General features: G+C 37.0%; 1 protein-coding gene across 1 annotated transcript in view; it reads right to left on the reverse strand.

The window, feature by feature from the left end:
- Positions 1 to 3,665: 3,665 nt before the first annotated feature.
- GPCPD1 (glycerophosphocholine phosphodiesterase GDE1 homolog (S. cerevisiae)) overlaps positions 3,666 to 21,084 on the reverse strand; it is a 37,638-nt gene continuing 20,219 nt past the window's right edge. Inside the window, 10 exon segments of the mRNA XM_009572081.1 lie at positions 3,666 to 3,896; positions 10,599 to 10,759; positions 11,106 to 11,241; positions 12,414 to 12,550; positions 13,553 to 13,618; positions 15,026 to 15,087; positions 15,880 to 15,919; positions 17,060 to 17,137; positions 19,019 to 19,111; positions 20,205 to 20,307. Coding sequence (XP_009570376.1) covers positions 3,692 to 3,896; positions 10,599 to 10,759; positions 11,106 to 11,241; positions 12,414 to 12,550; positions 13,553 to 13,618; positions 15,026 to 15,087; positions 15,880 to 15,919; positions 17,060 to 17,137; positions 19,019 to 19,111; positions 20,205 to 20,307 — 1,081 coding nt within the window. The 3' untranslated portion in view covers positions 3,666 to 3,691.

Below are 21,084 nucleotides of genomic sequence, written 5' to 3' on the forward strand. Positions count from 1 at the left end.
GCTGCCAGAGTCAGTACACCAAGGCCGAGGTTTCATGGAAATTTCTGAGATCAACAAGCAGCCTGGGGCGGGGGGGAGAAAATGCACCACCGCAGCATGTGCAGGAACTTTTATTCTCCAAACTACTCTGTTGTATGAGACAATGTTCTTATCCTCCCTTCCCACTTGTTTACAGGGGACAGAGCCAGAGTGTGAAGTAACACAGGTCTCATGAGTCATGTATAGTCCAGTCTCTGGGTGGGCCCAAAGGAAATGCTCCAACAGTAAGAAAAGTGAAATTTGTGTCGCCTACCACAGCTGACACATCTCTGGATTAATCAAAAAACTGTAGTGGTCCCTTGGCTGGAGCAAAGCGATTTGTACTCCAGACCATGCTGGTCTCCAACAAGCACATAAAAGCCAGAAGAGGCAGGATCCAAACTAGCTAGAGAGAACAGATTTCAGTAGAAAATTCAGCCTCAAAAATACTCACTGTCTTGGTTCCCTTCCTTCAATCAGCTGGGGATAGTTTCCTGCTTTTTATTTCTCTGTAGATGGACTCTTGGCCACCCCTGGAACAGCAAACACCAGCTGAGCTCAGTGCAGCATAAGCCCAGCAATGGGGTGTGCGGCTCTGATGAGAAACGTGAGTCCACCTGCAATGTAAGTGGTCAAGGCCAATACCTTCTGGAAGCAGCCACCAATTTAGGTTATTTAAATTGCAGGCTCTCAGCACATCTTTGTCTCAAGACAGGTATCCAAACCCATCAAACTCAGTGGAAAATAGAGGTCCCCTCAACACAGCCACTGTCTTTCACTATTTTTGTTTTGATGCCTGTGAGAAATGAGCTGGTTAACAGCTGGGAGAGAGCTGAGGAGAAGGTTTTGGAGGAACTGGAGGCACTGAACAACCTGTACAGTGCTGATTTACACACTGGCCCACTGGAAAACTGACAGCTGCCTTTCACCAGGCAACATGCTTACCTTAGTGACCTGCTGCTGCTATGCAGGAGAGCAGCTGCCAGGGCAGTTGGGGCTGCATAGCGGTCTTGGCAGAAATCCAGCATTTCCAAAGAGCCCTCACCCCACCTGGGCATCAGTGCAGAGTAGCTGTGTGCTCATGTGAGGGCATAGGGATGGAATAATTCCACAAGAGTACCTAAAATCCTCTTCAGCAACGCCACAGAGTTTCCCCTCAGAGAGCTGTACATTCAACAAGGTGAGTCTCTCTTTCAGGAATAATTTTTTTTCCCCTCAGATGAAGTCTCAAAAAAATTAACCCCTGGCCATTTGAGCATAAAACTTACCAGCAGCTGATGGACACCCACAGAGCAATGGACGCTCCTGTCTTTGCTGGTCACCACAGCATTTCCTTACAAGAGGAGGTTTTTGGTAGGATATTAGTTGAACATAACTCCGCCCACCAGTTCCCACAGCCCTGCTCTTTGGTTCCCTATATCCATGCTGCATTGCCCTGTCGGCTGTGGCAGAAAAGCCGTTGCGTGTGGCCAAGCTGCGAGCTCAGCTCTAAGAAGTGACACAGCAGAACAGCTTCTTAAAGGCTAGTCAGGTTTGGAGCAAATTGGTGACGCAACTTACTCATAAATAAGGGAATCGGCAAGAACACATTAAAATTCTAATGCTGCTCAAAACTATCTTGTAAAACCATCACCACAGTGGGTGTATTTATTTCCACGCCCAACACCCGCAAACAGAACAGGCAAATGCTATTCTCTGAGCATCCGAAGGTTGGGAAACAAATTTTTAAGGGTGCCAAGCCCTTCTCAGCATCACATTGTAATTAGTCCGAGAGGGTGCTTCAGACAGCACAACTTTTAAACCACCTTCACACAAAATAGCTGTCATGCTCAACATCTCTATGGATGCGCTGCCCAGCATTCATGAGCAGTGACATGTATAACTCTGGAAGGGGTTTCACGTCAGTTGGCAAAGCCCTCAAGACCTGTCAAAAGAACCCCACTGCGGTATACAAATGAGGAAAAAATAAAGAATTAATCACATAGGTGTGGAATCTGGACTTGCTGTATCAGAAAACAGCCACGGGTTCCTGATGTCAAGAATCAGGTTCAGTGCCCCCTCCCTCCCAAAAAACACAGCTCACACACTTCCAAATTTTGGTTTAATTTTTTTTTCTTAAATAAAAGACAGCTTCCAGATACCTAATCATTACTGTGCTGTTTGTGCAGGACAAACAAACTTTAAATACTAAAATGCACAAGGCAAATCGAAACAAGCTGTTTGTTTCAAACTGCTCAGCAGTGCAGGCTCAAGCACTTATTTGCAATGGCTTTACTCTTTGTACAATCAGTTCTATGTAGCAATGATGTATATAAAGAATATAGTACACACTATTGTTTTCATTGTCAATTTACAAGAGAAAAAAATAAATATTTTCCATTCTTATTATACATTAACACTTCAGTAGAAAGTTACAGCTGTTGTGTTGGCATGACCTGCAACTTCAGGAGGAAAAAGGACATGCATACCTATCTATTAAGAATTCTAAACTATGACTTTGTAATAAATTACAGAGGATAGATACCAGCCAACAGAATACCGATTATCTGAACTCAGTACATTTGTGATTCTTGCTCCAAGGAAAAAAAAAAAAATCTTGCAAATTACAAAAGCTAGTAGCTTGTATTATGTAAATAAGACAAACCATGTATGGTGTAGCCTTTTCTTCCAATGTTTGTGAATAATAGGCTTGTGGTTTTAGGCAAAGGAGATTAAGTAGTTGAGTTAGTCCTTGCACCCTTCACACATAACTAGCACCGTAAAGATGCAAGGACCTCAGCAAACACCTAAATTTCATGCTTAATAACTAAAGCATGCATTTTGTAGAGTTTGTGCATGTTACATATTCTGTTTATTAAGGTTACTGTGCAAAAAAAATTCTCAACCACTGAAGATGTTTCTGTAATTCTGTTAAAATTATTTGCAACATTTCTAAAGTTTAGCAGGCCTGTGTGACATTAATGGAAAAAAAAAAAATATCATACTTGTGGTTCACCCTTGACTGCTATACACTGTACCAATGAATTGGCAAATCAGAAAATAATGGCAGCAGCCTAAGTGTCCAATGAAGTGGGGAAAAAATGAGTTAATATGCATTGCAGTTTACTTAAAAATATATAGATATTTTTAAATGGCACAAAGCTTTGTACAGGTGGATCTATCAGTGCAAATACATATATATGAGGTACCAATTTATTCAGGCCAGATCTAATTATATGTATCTTACAATCACTCTCTTAATTTCCTGTTGTCAGATCCAGGCTGACAAGCTGTAGCATTGAAGTGAAAAATCAAAATTAAAACAATTTTTCAGCATATTCAATATCAGATCATTGTAAACTACAATTTAGTTTCTGAGCTTCCACTCCTCAGACTGCTTAATTTTTTTTTTTTTATTTTTAAAAACACACTTAGTGTTAATACTTAATTTTCTTTTTCAAGATTTGAGACTTGATTACAGGAAAAAGTTAAAACTGTATATGTAAACTGGAACAATAACTATAGCTGGCTGAATATTTTAACATCGTTTGAAATTTTAACAAGTACTGTCAGGAAGGAGGAACACAGTTATTGCTATCTGGGGACTTAAAAATAAAACAAACAAACCTGAAGGCAGACAGCACTGTTCCAATGGTGAAAGTTAAATAGATACAAAACAGCATTCTGCCTAGAATCAGTCCTTTTGCATGTGAACACTCTTCAAGTTATCTACAGCTTTCTCTTCCAGGCAACTATGATGACATTTACATGGAGATATGGATTTAAAGTGGCTAACTGTGGGACACACACAGCTTTTCAACTCTGGTAATTCTTTCTTGAGACGTTCCAGCTGCTCCACCTGGAATATATTTGGTTGTTCAGGATTCGAGTCATATATCCTGAATAAACGAGAAAAGAAAAAACACTGATCAGTATAACCTGACAGTTCACAGAAACGCAGACTAGATGAAGCAACTGGGTTTTTTTTACCTACTAGGGTAAAATAAGGTATCAGCAAGTCCATAAAAACACTATGTTTGAGGTTAGTACCCCAAGTTTTGCCGCTCATCTTGCAATATAAAATGGTATTCCTTTTACGCAATAGTTAATATTTCATTGGATATACTAAAAAGCTACCCACTGGCATTTACCTCACTTACTCTCCTGAAAAATGTGATTTTTACAGGTGGCACAAAGCAGTGAAGTAAGAGCAGAGTTCCAGGCTTCAAACTTAAAAGCGTAGGAAATTTCAGAGCCCCAAGATTCTTTGAACAGACTGTGATATGCTACTTGTACGTAATACTGAATGGAATTTATTCTTACTGTTTCAAGAAGTATTTCACCCCTTCCCCAATTCAGAACCATTTTTTTAAATTACCATTACAATATTAGGTGGAGAGTGAAAAACAGAAAATCTGATCTTTATTCATACCTAATGCAAATTTAACTATCCATCTACACTATTTTAAATAGTATATCCTCTTTTCACTTTCTTGTTTTCACACATGTAAACAAAGCTGCAGGATTTGAACTGTCAACATCGTACCAGACTATCCAAATCCAAAATACATTTTGAGTTTGACAGTGTAGGCACTGAGCATGACTCAAATACTCTTTTGGTGTAATTCATTATAAAGCAAAAGCATTCATGATCCTGTAACCTAACTTTGGTACAACATTTATTGTGACAAGGATACATTCTGATCTCCCAACGTTAATTTCTAACATCAGTATGCTATTTCTATCCAAAATTTAAATCCTGGCATCCAGTTCCCCTCACTTGTAGCTATTGTGCATATACAGTTTCAGGTATTGCAGGTCACCAGATTTATCTCCTTCCAATGAAAACTTCTGGAAGAAATTACCATAGCTTCTGCCTTAGGTCTAGTATGAATATTCATACTTTCATTTATGATTCCTTCAAGAAAGTGGTTTGGTTTTATTGCAACATCCTTTCTCTTTCATACCATAATTTCAAGGTATGTCCAAAAGGTTGTATGTCCACAACCAAAACAAGAGTGCTGTATGATACAGTGCCAGGTGCCTTTTTACCCCAGCAAGACAACTTGTCAACTGTTGGCAAGTCCAAGAGATCAAAAATAATATGCAGCTCAAACGGTGATATAGTAAATGGGATCCAAATGAGGAAACACTTCTGCAGGAAATTATAGATGCGGATCATGTTACCTACAGTAAGATCAAAGATAGTTTCTGTAAAGAAACTCCTAGAAGGGCGGACAAATGCTGTCCAGTTTTATGGAATACACACAGAAGGCACAGCAGCTAAATTACTTGCACAGAATCTCTAATCCAATACAGGCCTAAGATATGACCCGAAATTGCCTAATAGAAGCTATCTGCAAAATAAAAGCCCAACCTTCCTTTCTTCTTTCCAGGATGCAGGTATGACCTGTGCTTTCTTCAGTTAAGTTAGCTTACACATTATAAATTTCTCTATGCATTCAAGAAAAAACACTGAAATTAGAAGATAGTTTTCTATATAGCAATACACCTTAGGAACTGCGAATCTTAAATCCTTCACATCAGTTAGACACTAGAAGAGCAAAGGCATGTTTGTAAGCCCCTTGTTCATAGAACGTGGCTAAAGCATGTTTCTAAGCAGCTTCTGGCAGGTATTTTATTAGTTCTTTACTAGGGCAAGCATAAATTCTGTAATTCATATTCAACTCTTTTCAGTTGATATTTTGGATGAGTCCAACCCTCCAAGCTCCTTTCAGACTGTCTACTGGAACCAGTCTGCCCCAATGTGTATATGGTATTTCTTCTAAACTAAAAGCAGAGAAGACAATTTGAAGCACAAGTACCCTTGTACCTCAGAATTTCTTGTCCCCACTTTTTGTTTGGATCCATGAAACTATACCATCAGCTGGCAAAAACAGAGCATAGCTCCAGGACTTCTCTTACAAATTATTTCCAACATCACCATCAAAATAAGGAATAAACTCTCATCTCCCTATCCTTCAATCTTCAACAGGACAATTATTTATAAGTAACTATGCACCAAAGTTCCTCCATTCGACTTCTATCACTAAGCAAGCCCTGCAGAAGACTGGGAAGTCCTTTGAATATTACTTTTTTAAATTAGCACTTTCTACAAAAAGCTTTGCAGGACATTCCAGGGTTATGCAGTGGGCATAGAACTGATTTGCTTATCTCAACACCTACCAGGGGTTTTTGCAACCTCTGAAAACACACACATCTAGCAAGTCTCAGTCACAGCTGTTTTTCTTTGCTATTGCTTCATCCAAAAACAAAAAGTCAGCAGTGCCAAAATATTGTTTTCATGCTAAAAAGATTTTCTGACGCTTTTGATTAAAACTTTTCATTTTTCTTTACATCTCAAGGTAAACTTGAGTTTACTTTGCAATTCACAAAATAGGAAAGACACAGACTGCCATTGCATAACATCTTAATTCAATCACTCAGTAGATTAAATCATAGGATCAACTAACACTAGTTAACTTCCTACATATATCCATGCTGTTATTTATTTAAGTAACATTCCATTTCAGGCAAATAAAATGGTGCAGATTTAGACAGTCTTCTGGTTTTGATAAGTGTTTTGAATGCTTTTGCCTTTATTGCCAACTAAATTTGTGTTAATTTTGGGAAGTTACTAATAGAGCACAGAGCTTCTGTCTGGAGTCTGCAAATGCAACATGCAGCCTTAAGGAACTGTAGCGTTTAGAGAGGAGACAAACACACTGAAGATTCTCATGGAAAAGCTTTCAGCATAAATGTTTGAGGATTACTGGCTTAATATTTTCATGCAGCTGTGTATATTATTCAACAAATAGAACTCAGCTCATGTAAAGTGAATTAAAAAAAGATAATGCAAGTGTAAGTTAGCACCCACCCCCTCTCCACGTTGGTATTTTAATATATAGCCAACTGGTGTAAAAACATAAGACTACATTGTTCTTACTGAGTTAAGTATATTCAGACACAGAAATATTTCCTGGACTGTTTACAAAGCTTATCCAGGAGAAAAATACCAGATAAATCATCCCACAAATGCTGCTTTAAAATTCATAATTTTTGCCAATCCAGAGAATTTCACTACAATAGGTTAAAGTTTTTTCTCTAAATAAAATCTAAATCAAACTAATAAATTGTTTTAAGCATGAGATTTAATATTCTGTGTGAATCAAAGATACTCAGTCATGCATTTAAAGTACTTTTCTAGATTAGGGCCCAAAGAGAAGCTTGGAGGCAGAGGTGGCACCTTTTCTGTAGGTGGCCCTTTCAACATAAGCAGTTTGAGTATCTTAGATGCTGAGTTGAACATAGGAAAAAAGTAGAATATTGTCCCGGCAACTGCACTAGACCATTCCTTTGGTTTAATGACTTTGGGTATGTCTAATAATTTGCAGCCCAAGTGGAGAAAGGGCTGGATGGGGGAAAAAAAAAAAAGGAAAAAAAAAATTCCTTCCCCTGCCCCAGTGAGATCGTTCTTTTAGTAGCGTTGGCATTTGTAAGCTTCCCAGATTTAGTCTTGCAGTTTTTCTTCATGCAAAACAAAGTCAGACCCCCCTACCTGCATTTTTTTTGCCCGACACTTGGTATCAGCAACTTTTGGTATTCAGGACACAGTTTTTCTGCCATCTTCACAAGTGGCTACAATGTTTTGCTCAACTCTACATGGATGATTAGAGTTCGGAAAAAATAGCTTATAGAAATCATCTCTACCCAGACAGTTCATAATCTTTGACATAATTACCGCATGCAGTAACAATAACTGAGGGCCATATCCAAGCAACCTAAAATTCGCTAAAATTCCTGTATTCACTTCCTAGCTTATTCAGACAAATAACGCTTACTAAGATGGTTTAAGTCAAGGTCTAGTAAACAGCCACACAAAAACACCAGGCATAGCAATTTTTGATAAATATCTGGATTTGGCCTTAAGTCCAGAGAACAAAAATTCTGCAGAAGCCATGGAAGAAGCACATCTTGATTCAGCCCTGGAAATATTCTGGAATTTGAAGATGCAACCATAGCATAAACTGGCTTTACAATAATGAACAGATTACTGCTATCCCTACTTATTTCTAGACCTTGAAACAGACATGTACATCTCTCTACTTGAGTTCTGCTTCACAGTAGTTTTGAATTTATCTATTTCTAAACTTCAAACAGCACAGGATGTTTACAATGGATGCTTACACCATACCTATTTAAACTTTTGACAATTTAATCTCTTGATATTAACTTCATACTCTCAAATGATTTGAAAGACTGCCTCTTTACCCAGCAGCTCCAACTGTGAATGGAAACACTTGCTGCCAGGTTTTTACATTTAGACATGCCATCCAGGACTTGCAGGCACCACCTGCATTTCAAAATGTCTAGCTTGAGATGTCTGATGCAATTTTCAGAAAGCGTCATGTTCTTTCTAGGGAACCTATATTAAGATTAGAATTAATTCTATTCAGACAGTTAGTAAATTTTGAAAAATAATTAAGAATTGTAAAGGAACACTCCAGTATTTGTTTTGGCCCATGAAAAAAAGGTCAATAATGTTTAGAAATTAGAGTTAACGAGCCTGCAACACTTATACTGAAATGAGATAATTGTTTGCTACTCAATCGCAGTTTGCAACTTGAAAAAGAAAAAATGCACCTCTGAGCTGATGTTTTTTAAACAGCTTTGGAATGAATATTAATTTTGGGGTTCTTCTCAGTGAAGTGGAAAGATGTCAACAAGGTGGAAGAGACACAGGGGCAGACGGTGAGAGGAGAGATGAATACTATTAAGAATCTAGATGGTCTACATTGTGCAGGAAGGTTAAGAATTTTTTGTTCAGTTAAATCCACAAGGGAATTCAGCCTATAAGCAATTCCAATGAATTGGTTAGTCATCAAAAGGTGAGGTAAAAGGTATTCTGCCATCATAGTGCAACTTAAACACACTAAACAGTACAAAACGGAACATAAGATGACATGTAGCAGACTTGCAGCCTTGACATAAATGCAACATTTAATTAGTATTGAGCAATTAAGCATCTAAAGTAATAAAAGCAACATGAAGTGAGAAATAAGGTGTCACCCATTTTACTATTTTACCATAGTAGAGCATATCTATCACATCAGGGGTAATTAAGAACTCTAGAAGACTGGATTAGTAGACATCAGATGAACAGACATTTCATAAGAATACTTTACGCAGTAGTATTTGATTAAAACACCCCACCTGTCTGTAGACGAATAATTTATCACTTCAAGTTATGCATACCATAGGATCAAATTTCCTAACAACTCTATCACTGTACACTAAAGAGTCAGAGTACCATTTCGTCTGCATACTAGTCCAGAGATATTTTTCATCTACTAAAGGGGCCTCAATCTTGAGTTGTAGGAGAGGTACAACATGTCGCAATGCTGTAGCAGGAAAGAGGAACTTATGTTTCAATGACCAGTCTAAAGCTGATCCCCAGTGTAGAAATCTTGTTATTCCTTTTTACCACCAATGAAAAGGAGGAGACATACTACACAGTACAAGAAGGGAGACCTCCGGCAAACCAGAGAAGCACTGGACCTACCACTCTGGAAGGACTCTCAATAGCCAAGAATAGACTGAAGGGAGTTAACTATTTTTTACACTGGCAGCCTAGAACTCTAACATACTAGATTTCTTGCCTCTAGGTAAGTTAACCTGATTCTCAGTTTTCACTTTATAAAACAGTCCCTGACAATTACTTGATTTGCCTCCCCGCCACCCCTCCCCGCCCCTTTTTTTTTTCCAGATAAAACAACATGCAAAGCAGTGCCCTCGCTAAAGCAAAAGGTTTGGAAGTCTTCTATAATTTGACACTTCAGTTACACTTAATGCTTTCCCAATTACATGTTCTTTGTAATCCATCAGAAAGGCTAATTTAATATAGCTTCCCAAATTAATCATCATCTTGTTAATAACGAATTTCACATCTTTTATGATAAAAGACCTAAAACTTTTTGGTTTTGTAAGGAACTAAAATAACACTTTTGTTCAAAGATTTACCACAGTATTCTGATGTCCACCTGAATTGCATGGATATAATAACTACTGTCCAAAGTGATTAATTTGGCAGTTTGCCCTGGGAGTCACTCCAAGCTAATTTTAATAGGAAAAACGGTGAATTCACAGCTTTGAAACACAACAGAATGTTGGCAAAAAACTAAGTTAAAATCACTCATTTAAGTTGTGTTAACTATTTCCATAACTAAACGTAGAAAGCTAAAGATTTCAGACAAAAGTTAAATAACATTGTCCTCACCATGTCATGTACAAAGTTTAAGAATTATGTCAGGAATGTTAACAGCATGTTAAATGTGTATGCCATCCTCTAGTTCTTTAGAGAATCAAATTATATTTACACTAACTTCAGGAGAAGCAAAAGTTATTTTGCTATATATATACACAGAACTGAACAAGTAGGAATTAGTGCTAGTCTTGTTTTTTAATTGGGATTACGGGCTTGTTGTGCTTATAGTACCAAAGGAAGATATTCTGCACCAATGCAAAATTTCACAAGAAATCGGGATACAATAATTTCTCAGCTTAATTATTATTACTACTATTTTTAAAAGACAGTGAAGTACCTGTCATATATCAGCCCATGAACACCATATTCTCTCAGCTTCTTTCTGTTATCTGGGTCATTTGCATCATCACCCCATGAGAAAATCACTAGGCCTTTAGATTTGGCCCTTTTAATAAACGATGGATTCCTCAGCAGGTCTTCAGAGTGCACATTAATTCCCTGAAATACAAAGCACTTCAATTAAAATCCATGTTTCTGAAAAACTCTCACATTAGTTTTTATTTTTATCTTTTTACACTTGCAGCTCCTTACAATTTCATACATATTAATAAAAAATAATTTAATACAATTAAAGAGTTTACTCATAGCACTATTTTTTAAACAATGTATTATACAGACATTGAATCAACAGACATTATTTTGGCAGTTACTAAATGTTAGTGTATTTCTTTTGTGATGTTGTTTGTCATTTTAAGCATTAGTGTCAAAAATTATGGATTTACAAAAAGTAGTAATAATTTAGTTTCATTTTACTGCAGATTAATACCAGAACTTGTCAGCTTACCAGCAAGTTTTCAAACTGTGCAAAAGTAATGGCAATTGGAGTTGTACGAGATCTAAGATCCATAAGTTCTGGATAGAGTTTAGATTCTCCTTGGGTGAGAAATAACACAGGATACTTGTTTTGCTTATGCCGAACCCTGTTATAAGAAAAAGTTTACAAATAGCAAATGTGTTAAAAAGCAGGGAAATTCAATCTTACTGTTTCAGGAAGATTATGCCCTTTACTGCATATTCTTCTAATTCCTAGCTGGTGCAACAAGATGGTACCTACAGTTTAGTGTGAAACTATGTAGACAAACTGTTCTGTCTGTTACTTTTACCACTAATTAGAAATTAATACACACAGTTTAAAGGAAGCTAGACTTTAAGTTGAACTCAGATCCACATCCTCAAAATATTTATACCCTTGAAGACTGTCCAATTCTGTAATTTTCTTCTTAAAAGCAGATTAGAATAAAATGAACATTCATGATAAGAGTTTATAAACATATTTAATATTCAATACCTAACCTTATTAATGTGTTTTTCAAGTCTGATACCAGAAAGGTGGTATGAAATTACAACAGATGGAAGCAAAGTTTTGGGATTAGCGTGTTATGCACTCTTACACACTTGTTCCTTAGCCCTTTTATCAGTATCTTGATTTAGTTTTGCCCTGCCCAGTTACCGTTCAGTGGTATTTCATCAGTGTAGTCTCTCATCAAACGAGATTTCTATAAAGCCTTTCATTAACAGTGCTAAATCACTTCTTGCTACGAAGTACTACAGCATATTGTTAGTTCATATGCATCCCAACTGTTTGCTCCCCAGTTCAACTCCTATGCTTTTTCTGTGCTCCAACACCTTCAATATGACATTCCATAAAAGGAAAACAAACCGCTTAACAAAAAAAACAAACACAGGTAATTCAAAGCTATTTCATTTTCTGTCCTTTTTAAAGGACAGATATAATGAAAAAATTGTAACAAAATTAATTTTGTTTGTAAATTAGGCTTGTGTACCCCTTATATATGACTGAAAAAGGCTTTGTGATACCAGAAGAAGTCTTGACCTTTTTTGTTGTGTCAAGAAAGACTGAAGCATTCAGGAAGGCACTTGACAAATATATCTACTTTGACTTTGTTCTCCTATTTTATTTCTGGCACAGCTCAGATGACAAAGTGGTCTAATTTTTCGTTTCAATTCCCAACTATTTTGGCACCCAAAGTTTAGGTCTAATCAAAACATGTGTTGGTTATTCTTACGCCCAAAGTAAGTTTTACTAAAGAAAAGAAGAAGAAAATACATTGTGTATCTCTTCTTAACTTACATTGTACAAATATCTGCATTAAAAGAAGAAAATACAATCCTCCTTCTTCCAGCATTCATCAAAACAGTTTTTAGAATAATATCTAGAAAGAGGTTCATATCAAAGTAAGTTGACAAGTTGCCATCCCACTGTCCATCCTATAAAAAGAAAGGACAAGTTTCAGCCATTTAAATTAATGGTTACTAAAATAATTTTAACAAGCAGTGGTGTCTCATTCAACCTGAGAAAACTGAGAATTCAGTTTGCAAGTCTGAATACAGAAGTCACTCCTTCAATCTACTGAATGCTAGTTACAGCTCTACAGGACTGTCAGTCTGTGAGGTACAGCTGAATTCTAACAGCAGTAAGATTCACTGAAAAATTCACTATCTTCCCATCCAAGGAGAGAGTTTCTATGAAGCCTTTTCTAATTTTGAAAACCCAAAGGAATTCCATGAAAGATCACTAAAAACTATTACAGATATTGTATTGCTTTTTCTAAATATAAAATGCAACAGTAAGATTTGTAGAAATAAATGAGATATCCTTTGTCTTTGAGAATAGCAGGTACCAGTCTTTCTGCAGTTGACCTGTCTCTGAGAGCATTAGTATCTCTCCATGCATACAGACTTCAACCTACCACTTTACTTAATGTCTTTCTCCCACTGCAGGCTTCCAGTCCTAGCCTTTACAACCGTTTCTTTGTAGACCGAGCACTAAGCAATCCAGCTGAGTCCGCTGTACTGCTGACTACAAGGAAACAGTTGATTGTATTACTGCACCATGTTGTAGCTTCTCCCGCACCAGGCCAGGAGAGTTTGAATTTCTTGTCACTTTTCCCATGTGTAGCATGCCTGACCTGTTGTGATCCATTGACTTTAAAAAGGATCTTCTACTAAAAGCTGTCTGAGCTGCATTATGAACTCAATCCTATAAATACTTCCTATTGTTTTAAGAGTAAGTTTGTTCATTTGCTAGAGCAGTGCCATTATACTCCCAGTTTTAAAGACAGTGGGTTATAAATAAAACAAGAGCCACATACCCACCCCCCCCAATTATGCCTTTGTTTGTTTGTACCTCGTAAATTGCCATGTCAAATTACAAGCTTTAGCCACAAGAATGGCAAAGTATCAAAGCAAATCACATGTACGTTTACTTACCCTTTGTTGGCAGATCCATTTTATTTCTATGTTGAACCCAACATCTTCAGAAACAGATTCCAGGACCTGAAAAAAATTTCATTATGAAGAGATCCCACAGCAAAGGAAGACAACTAAGCACTATAAGGGCAATTACTGGGAGGATACATTGGAATTTAATGCCAATGGGGTCTAACAGTAGAATAAAAAAACCTAAGTTTTTAACATTTAACACAAGATACATATACACCTTTTTCTCCTTCAGTTTAAAGTTAGGAAATACATAACAATAGATAAAATCTTAAGGACAAAATTTTGACAAGGTACAAATGCAAGTCAATTCACCTTAACATGCATGAGAAATGCCCCATTTGTATTCCTAAAGAAGAAATTTTTTTTACTTCTCCAGGAAGTTTTTTTGAATTCAAAAAGTATCTTAAGTAACACATAGTCCTAAGTATGAAATCCATGAGCTTGCCATTATGATGATGAGAACAAAAGTATGTGAAATTCTTGTAAAGAATTAATTGTAAGGTGACTTCAAATGTAAAAGTGAAACCAACAGCTAATGAAATTAAGGAAATGTTGGCAGATGATTTTTTAACCCTATAGAGATGACGGGTACAGAAGAGAGTAACGTACCCCTTCTTATAGGAAGAAAATTAAATTTGGGGAATCAAAACAGGTAGAGGAATTGAACCTCAGTAGTTTAGTCTATTACACAAAGTTCTTTATTTTCTGTAGTTATGCAGTAATCTGATTAGACAATAAAAAAAAAATACAGTGGGGGGGCATATGACCTGTGACTGATGGATATTTCATACATGCTCTGACATAAGCCTATAAATAACTGGATACTAATCATCTCCATAATCCAAATAAAAAGCAGTATTATTGTATAAAACAAGTCCCTAAGAGGCATGTTAATGAGCAGTTCAGACATTAGGAAAAACAGTAAGGAGAAAAAAAAAGAGCCATTCTAGAAAAAAAACACTGTAAATGGTATCAAACTGGTTTTGGTCAGTTGTTTCTGTGAAAAATAAGCCAACACAAAGCCCAGAGTTGGCAAATAGTCATGAATGGGAACATACTAGAAATTCGCTTATAATTTCTCTGTGTCTGCCTCTGCTGGATGGCCAAGAGTATGTGATGAACTGCCAAAGGCCGAGTTTTTTTCCCAAAATTAGCAAACAATTGTCAATGCTTTAAAACACAATGCCCAGATGTTAACCAGCTGTAAAACTGAGTGTATCCTGAGTTATACAACTTGGGTTCATAAATTAAGAAGCTTGAAAGATATGCAAACTATTACTTCTAAGCGCTGAAAAGGCTCCAGTGGCCAACAATAAAGCCTATGTTCTTAGTTCCAGCATTGATATCAGAGGCCTAAAACCAAAAATTAATATCTCTTGCTATGTGTGCAAAGCTGAAAGAAAAATGCATGTTTTCATGTTCCACAATCATCGTCTCTATTGCTCTATATTCACTGCTTACTCTCTGCAGAGAAGGAAATGGCTGGGTCTCAAAAGCAGAGTTTTCTTCATCTTTAAAAGATGCTGAAAAGAAATACAAAATATTGAATCAAAACAAACAGCACTGCTAATCCCAGCAAGAAAAGACTGGCTCAAAATCATAAGGCCTTTAAGAGTAAAGAATGGAATTGGGTCTATCTTTTGATTACCTAAGCCTTCCCTCTAAAGCTGACATACCCCAACGATGGTGTTGGCAATTCCTGTTTTGCCAGTGGGAAAGTTTTTTGACTCCTGTTAAAAGCCTTGCCAGACTATTTATCAGAAGCAGCTTCTCCCATCCCTTACTGTTTCAGTCACTGAATCAGATCCAGTAGAAGCAGCCTTGCCTGTCAAGGCTTATTATTTATTTTATCTTTTCCCAGACAGGTAGGATGTGCGAAGTACTTTGCCTGATTTTGCTGTCCCTATGAAGGGGATGAATTAAGGCCAAAAATTCACAGCACCGATAAGTCACCCTACAGCAATTACCAAAGTTCTTGTTAGCAATTCTGAAGAGCTGCCAAAAAGGTACAGTTAGAGAAGCGTAAGATGGAAACATTAGTAGCAATTTTGTTAAGAATATTCATAAGTATATATTTAGCTATGCATTCATCTTCTATCCTCCTGTCCCCTCTTCCCAAGGGAGTAACTCCTGTTCAGGTATTTACTTCCCAGCAAAGAACTCTACAGCATGCACAAAATCAAAGTAACTACGTAAGCCTTTAGAAAAGTTTAGGAAGAAGCCAAATGTGATTAGAACAAGTGACTGCAACCACAGAATAGATACCATTACATGGGAATAAATAAATCTCAAGACTCTTGCAAACTAATACATACCATTGTGATCTTTTACTTTCAGAGCAGTCACGTGAGCCAGCTAAAGAGCATAAGAATAGTAAAATTAACAAATACTCCACCCGTAGAGATCTTACTAAATGTAAAATATAACTAATTTTCCTTATAAATTGTTTCTAAGTATAAAAGTTTACAGTTTTAGTAATTTGTAAAAGAATAAAGGAAATAGTAGTACACATCACGATTTTCTTTCAAACTTTAAAACATAATGATTCCAAGGAAAGGTCAAAAACAAACTGAAAATGTTCTTACTGAAAATTCAGAAAACATGTTCAAGGGTAGAAACACTCGTAATATAATTTAACATTAAGATTTGAAGTCTGAACATTAAACCCTCCTCTTGTCAGATGTTAGACTCCGTGTTTCCAATCAAGTGCAGATAGAGAGCCAATAGCGGTTTTATAATGTAGTCACACACTGAGATAGAATCAGGCCAGGCACGGGGGCAGCTCCCTCGCTCCATTCAAATTCTCTCTCCACAAAGAGGAGGAGACAAGTAATTTTAAGTAAAAAGAAACATAGTTCTTGGATCAGCCAGGTGCTTCTTTGACTGAGGAAGATATCTCAGCTGGGTCTTCCGTGGCCCAGCCTCATCTCCTGACCCCCCTTTTATGTAGGCAGGGCACTTCTGTTCGGAAGATACAGCGATACCCAATTAAATAAAAACAATCAATCAGTTCTAGCCAGTTTGTCCAATCCATACCACTGAATCATGGACCCTTCTACACCTCCACATGCACCTCCAAAGAGGAGTTCAACATAATCTGGATCTTCCTTGTTAACAGGGAAACATTTGAAAATTAAATACACTTTGTGAAATACAGCTTTCTTCTTCAACAAAGACTCAAAGCATTGGCTTTCAGTGAACCCTACAACCACTGTCAGCCTTTCTTATTTTTTTAAAAATGATCAATTTTAGCAAAATGATACGGATCTACACAAGTTGTCAGACCATCTTTCTAGAAGATCTAAGTAATGAATTTTATTCAAGTTTTAATGATGGTGCAAAAGTACTATTCTTGGAATTAGTTACTTGTTCTACTTGTACAGTTTTTAAAACTTGTACTCTCCCAAACTATCTATAATTAGTCCAAAAAATCTAAGCTTCATACACAATTTGAAATTCTACACATAGCATATCATACTAGCCAAAGAACAATACCTTCAATAACTGCAGCTGATCAAATGTGAGTTCTTTGACTGCAATCTCAAACAGTTCCAAAGGCTCCGTATCAAGTTTCTTTGAAGAGAAATAATACATAATGAAGCATCACTGAAAACTACAAAAAAGCCTACATGCTTTTAATATAGTAACATTAAAGGCAAGTAATTTTTTCTCTTTTATTGATAAAAGATACAAGTGATATCTTATTATAATATGAGTAAGATGATCAGTTTTCAGGTAAAACATAGGCAACTAGAAGCATAAAACAGGTGTCAGTTTGAAAAAACAGGATTTGGTCTTTCATGCAAGTCAGAGGCTTCAATGTTCTTTCTTCAGAAAAGGTTAGCACATTTATTCTGTAAAAACGTGATCAGTTAATGTATTCAGGAAAAAAAGACTGCAAGTAAATACATGCATTAAAAAAATATTCTAAGGCATTCAGTTTATTATTGCCTATCCAGTGTCTCAGAAACTAATAAAAAAAGACAAGTGTCCTGGTAAAACTGAGACACACACACCCTGGCACGAAAATAAAGATCTGGTGTTGAAAATTCTGTCAATCCATTTTTCACTTCCCCTCTTCACTATAAAGAAATTTTTACTCAACAAGACAATATTGATTCAATATACTAAAGGAAATGCATATTCAGTGTCAAAGTTCCATTTTCACAACTGTTCAAAATCAAACTTCTTATAAATTGCAGTATCGCAACGGGTGTGAGAGTTTGATGACACAGACTTAGTGCCAAGAATAAAGAGAGACCTTATTTTGCAGCACTGCTGCTGAATGCAAGTATTCTGGCCTCAGTAGAGAACATGCAACAGACCAGACGGAAAAGGACCTGAGTGGTTTTTTTTGCATCACTGGTCCTTATGCCTATGGTTCTCTTGTTATTAAGGAGTGTCAGGTCACTTTACTCCATGAAAACATTAAGTTGTTATGCTTCATAAAACTTGGGTATTTAAGAGGTACTGTGATAGTCTGTTCAGAGCACCTTTTAAGGAATGCTTATCTGTATGTACGAGTAACAGTACTGTTCACTGCTTCTTATGTTATAGTACTCTTGATGCTTACAAAAACAGCAGAAAAGAGTTTTTGGTTAAAAAAGAAGGAACAACAACTGCAACCTCATGAGGTAAGCAAGGAAAGGAACAGGACACTTGCTTTCAAGAGCCATTTTCCTGCTCCTAGAACCTCTGTCTTAATTCCTTTCCTTCTGTTCCACCAAGCAATCCAAAAGCAGTTCTTCAGCCTCACTTACTGTCCCAACGCGACATGAAGTATATTGTTTACCTCACAGTTAAAGGACAGAGCAAAATGCAGAAGTAAAAAAGGGGTTAAAGAAAGAGTTAGAAAAACTAATGGAAGCCAAGCCATTTGTGGCTAATAAAACTCCCTAAATGAAGGAGATCCTTGTTTCTTCCACTTTTCTGCTTTCCATCTACTGGCCACTACGGGAGTACCAAACAAGGTAGACTTTGGTTTGACCTACAGAGCATTTATGAGTACGTAACTGCTTAAGAGAAGTATACATTTAAGTATCAGCAGGAGTGAGAAGTCATGCTGAGAATCACACTAACTCTCCCTCAAAAAAGAAACAACCAGAAGTTCTTAATCTGACAGTCTAAAAGAGTCCCAGAGGTGCTACTGAATATAGTGGAGCTGTCTGCATTTTTCTTCCAAACCATAAATAAATTTTTAAAAAGCTAAAAAAATAACTACAATGTAGGTTTGAACAGTCTTAAACCACGCATCTGAAATGCTGTAGCTACAACAGCATTTCCTTTCAAAAGGGAAAACTCAACTTCCCTGCTCTACTTTATGCACACAGTAACGTTGCATATTTATTCCCATTCCATCCCTTGATTCCACACAATTATTTCTATAAGAGCTTGGCATTCTAGTTTCTGGAATGGTCACATTTAAAGATAAAATACAGATATTGTCTTCTTTACCTTTTTCATGGCCATGCAACATGTAAGATCATGGTATACAATAGGCACATGATCTTTAGAAAGATGTACATCAAATTCCACATATGCCGCTCCCTACAGAAAATTGAAAAACACACAGAATAAAACAAAAACCTATTAGTTATGCACAAGGACTACAGAACTGCAGACAAGTTGCCAAGTATTCACAGGTCCTGGACATCAACCAGAAGTTGAATGCAATGGGCTGTTACCAGTTTAATCATACTCAACAATGAATTAGAAATGAAAAAAACATCATATGGGAAAGTATTTTAATTACCATAATGCAGCTCTGATATATATAGCTTGCTTAATCTTGTAAACCCTCTAGTAACGTTCAAGTATTGTGAACTTGATTTCAGAGAAAAACTAAGATGATGTTTTTAAACACAGATGCCTTCATGGTGCCCTTCCTCCCTCCTCCCCACTGCCCCACCAAGAGACAAGCGATTGCTACAAATTGGCAAAGCTTTAGGGAGATATTCCATACACCAAGGAGCTTCTGGAGTCACTAGCGAGTAACATAGTAGTAGTGTGTTATAACGTGCAAGAGCAGAAATAGCTACATCCAGCGTTCTCCTATCCTTTTCAACTGTATGTTATTTTCTGTTAAGCTTGAAAAGGAAGAAAGATAAAACAAGAGCTCCAAGTACAACTTTTGAAAAAAGGGAGGGCCAGAAAGAAAACATAGAGAAACACACAGAAACAATTTTTTTTTTTTTTTACTTATTTTCACTGTCTGTAAATCATTCCTTTGAAAGGCCTCCAGGAATACCATTCATCAAATTATCATTCTGACACATACTCTTTTTCAATCAGTACAGAAAGAAAATAGGACAGGCTTTTTTCAGCCCTTTTCTCAGCAGAAATATTTTTAGAGTAGTGGCTTTCAGCCTTTTCAATCTGCAAATAGTTGAAAGCACTTTTCTGGTGATGCTGCTGATGACGTCATAGTAAACCTCTGCTTCAGTGCATACGTCTTGTGGGCTGTCTATAAACCTGCAGCGTCCACCCAGAAATTAAGAACTACTGTTCAAAAGGATCATTTACTAGCTGCAGTTTTCTTTCGCTCCGCAGTCAGTGCATGTTGCGGTCACTGTGTTCAAATTATACCCTGACTCCCAAACGAGAGAAAGCTTTCAGCTATGACTCTTGAGGAGTACAGTACTCCAGAATCAGTAGCCAATAAGCACAATACTCCAGATTCTGCTCCCATCCCTTTAACAACTTCAGAAGATGTTTGCTGAGAATCTGCATTAGCGAAGAAGTACCTGAAAAGGCTTAGGAACCCTACAAGTTAAGGGGCAGGTGATCTCGTAGCAGCATCTTTATGTAACTGTAACCACAGCTCTTCACTGTGAAAACAGGAGCTAGACAAGGAGCCTCTGAATGTGCTTCTGACTCCAGCTACTCTGTGGCAGTGTGTCTCACTAGATTGTCTAGATCAATCTTATCACGGAGCATTTCAGTGACCGAGATTATTGAAAGGAATAGAAGTGACCACCTCAGTCACAGAATTTAAGCACCTGAAAGTAGTATCTCCCAAACTGAAAGTCTCATCTTAGGATCCAAAGTCTTCATTGTAGCAAGCACTGAAAGAAAGGATTGTTTTATTCTACCAGCTCAGCTCCCAAGTCTGATTTTTGGACACCAATTTTAGATACTCAGCAGTTCCTAAGCGAGACCTTTGCCACCTGAGAGTACGCTGACAGACTCTAGCAGAGCCAAAATTTTATTCATTTGTTCAAAATTATTCCAACCCTATGTCTCTGCAGGGTTGAGATTAAAATTTTCCCTGTATTAGAACACCACCAGAACATCTTAGATAGAAGTTGGGGTTTTTTTGAGGAACTTGAGAATGAGAGTCTAATCTAGCTATTACTTCCCTTCCTATCTCTCGGGGAATTTCCACGGTGATTTGATGTAATTTTATATCAGTGTAATTACCATTCGTTGTATTGAATCATGGAAATTAAGCACACAAGCCAATCAAGTTTTAACTATATGGGTACTACGTGCGTGCAACTGTGCATACATACGTGACTAGC

This window comes from Fulmarus glacialis, unplaced genomic scaffold (assembly GCF_000690835.1).
Source record: "Fulmarus glacialis isolate BGI_N327 unplaced genomic scaffold, ASM69083v1 scaffold15622, whole genome shotgun sequence".
NCBI lineage: Eukaryota > Metazoa > Chordata > Aves > Procellariiformes > Procellariidae > Fulmarus > Fulmarus glacialis.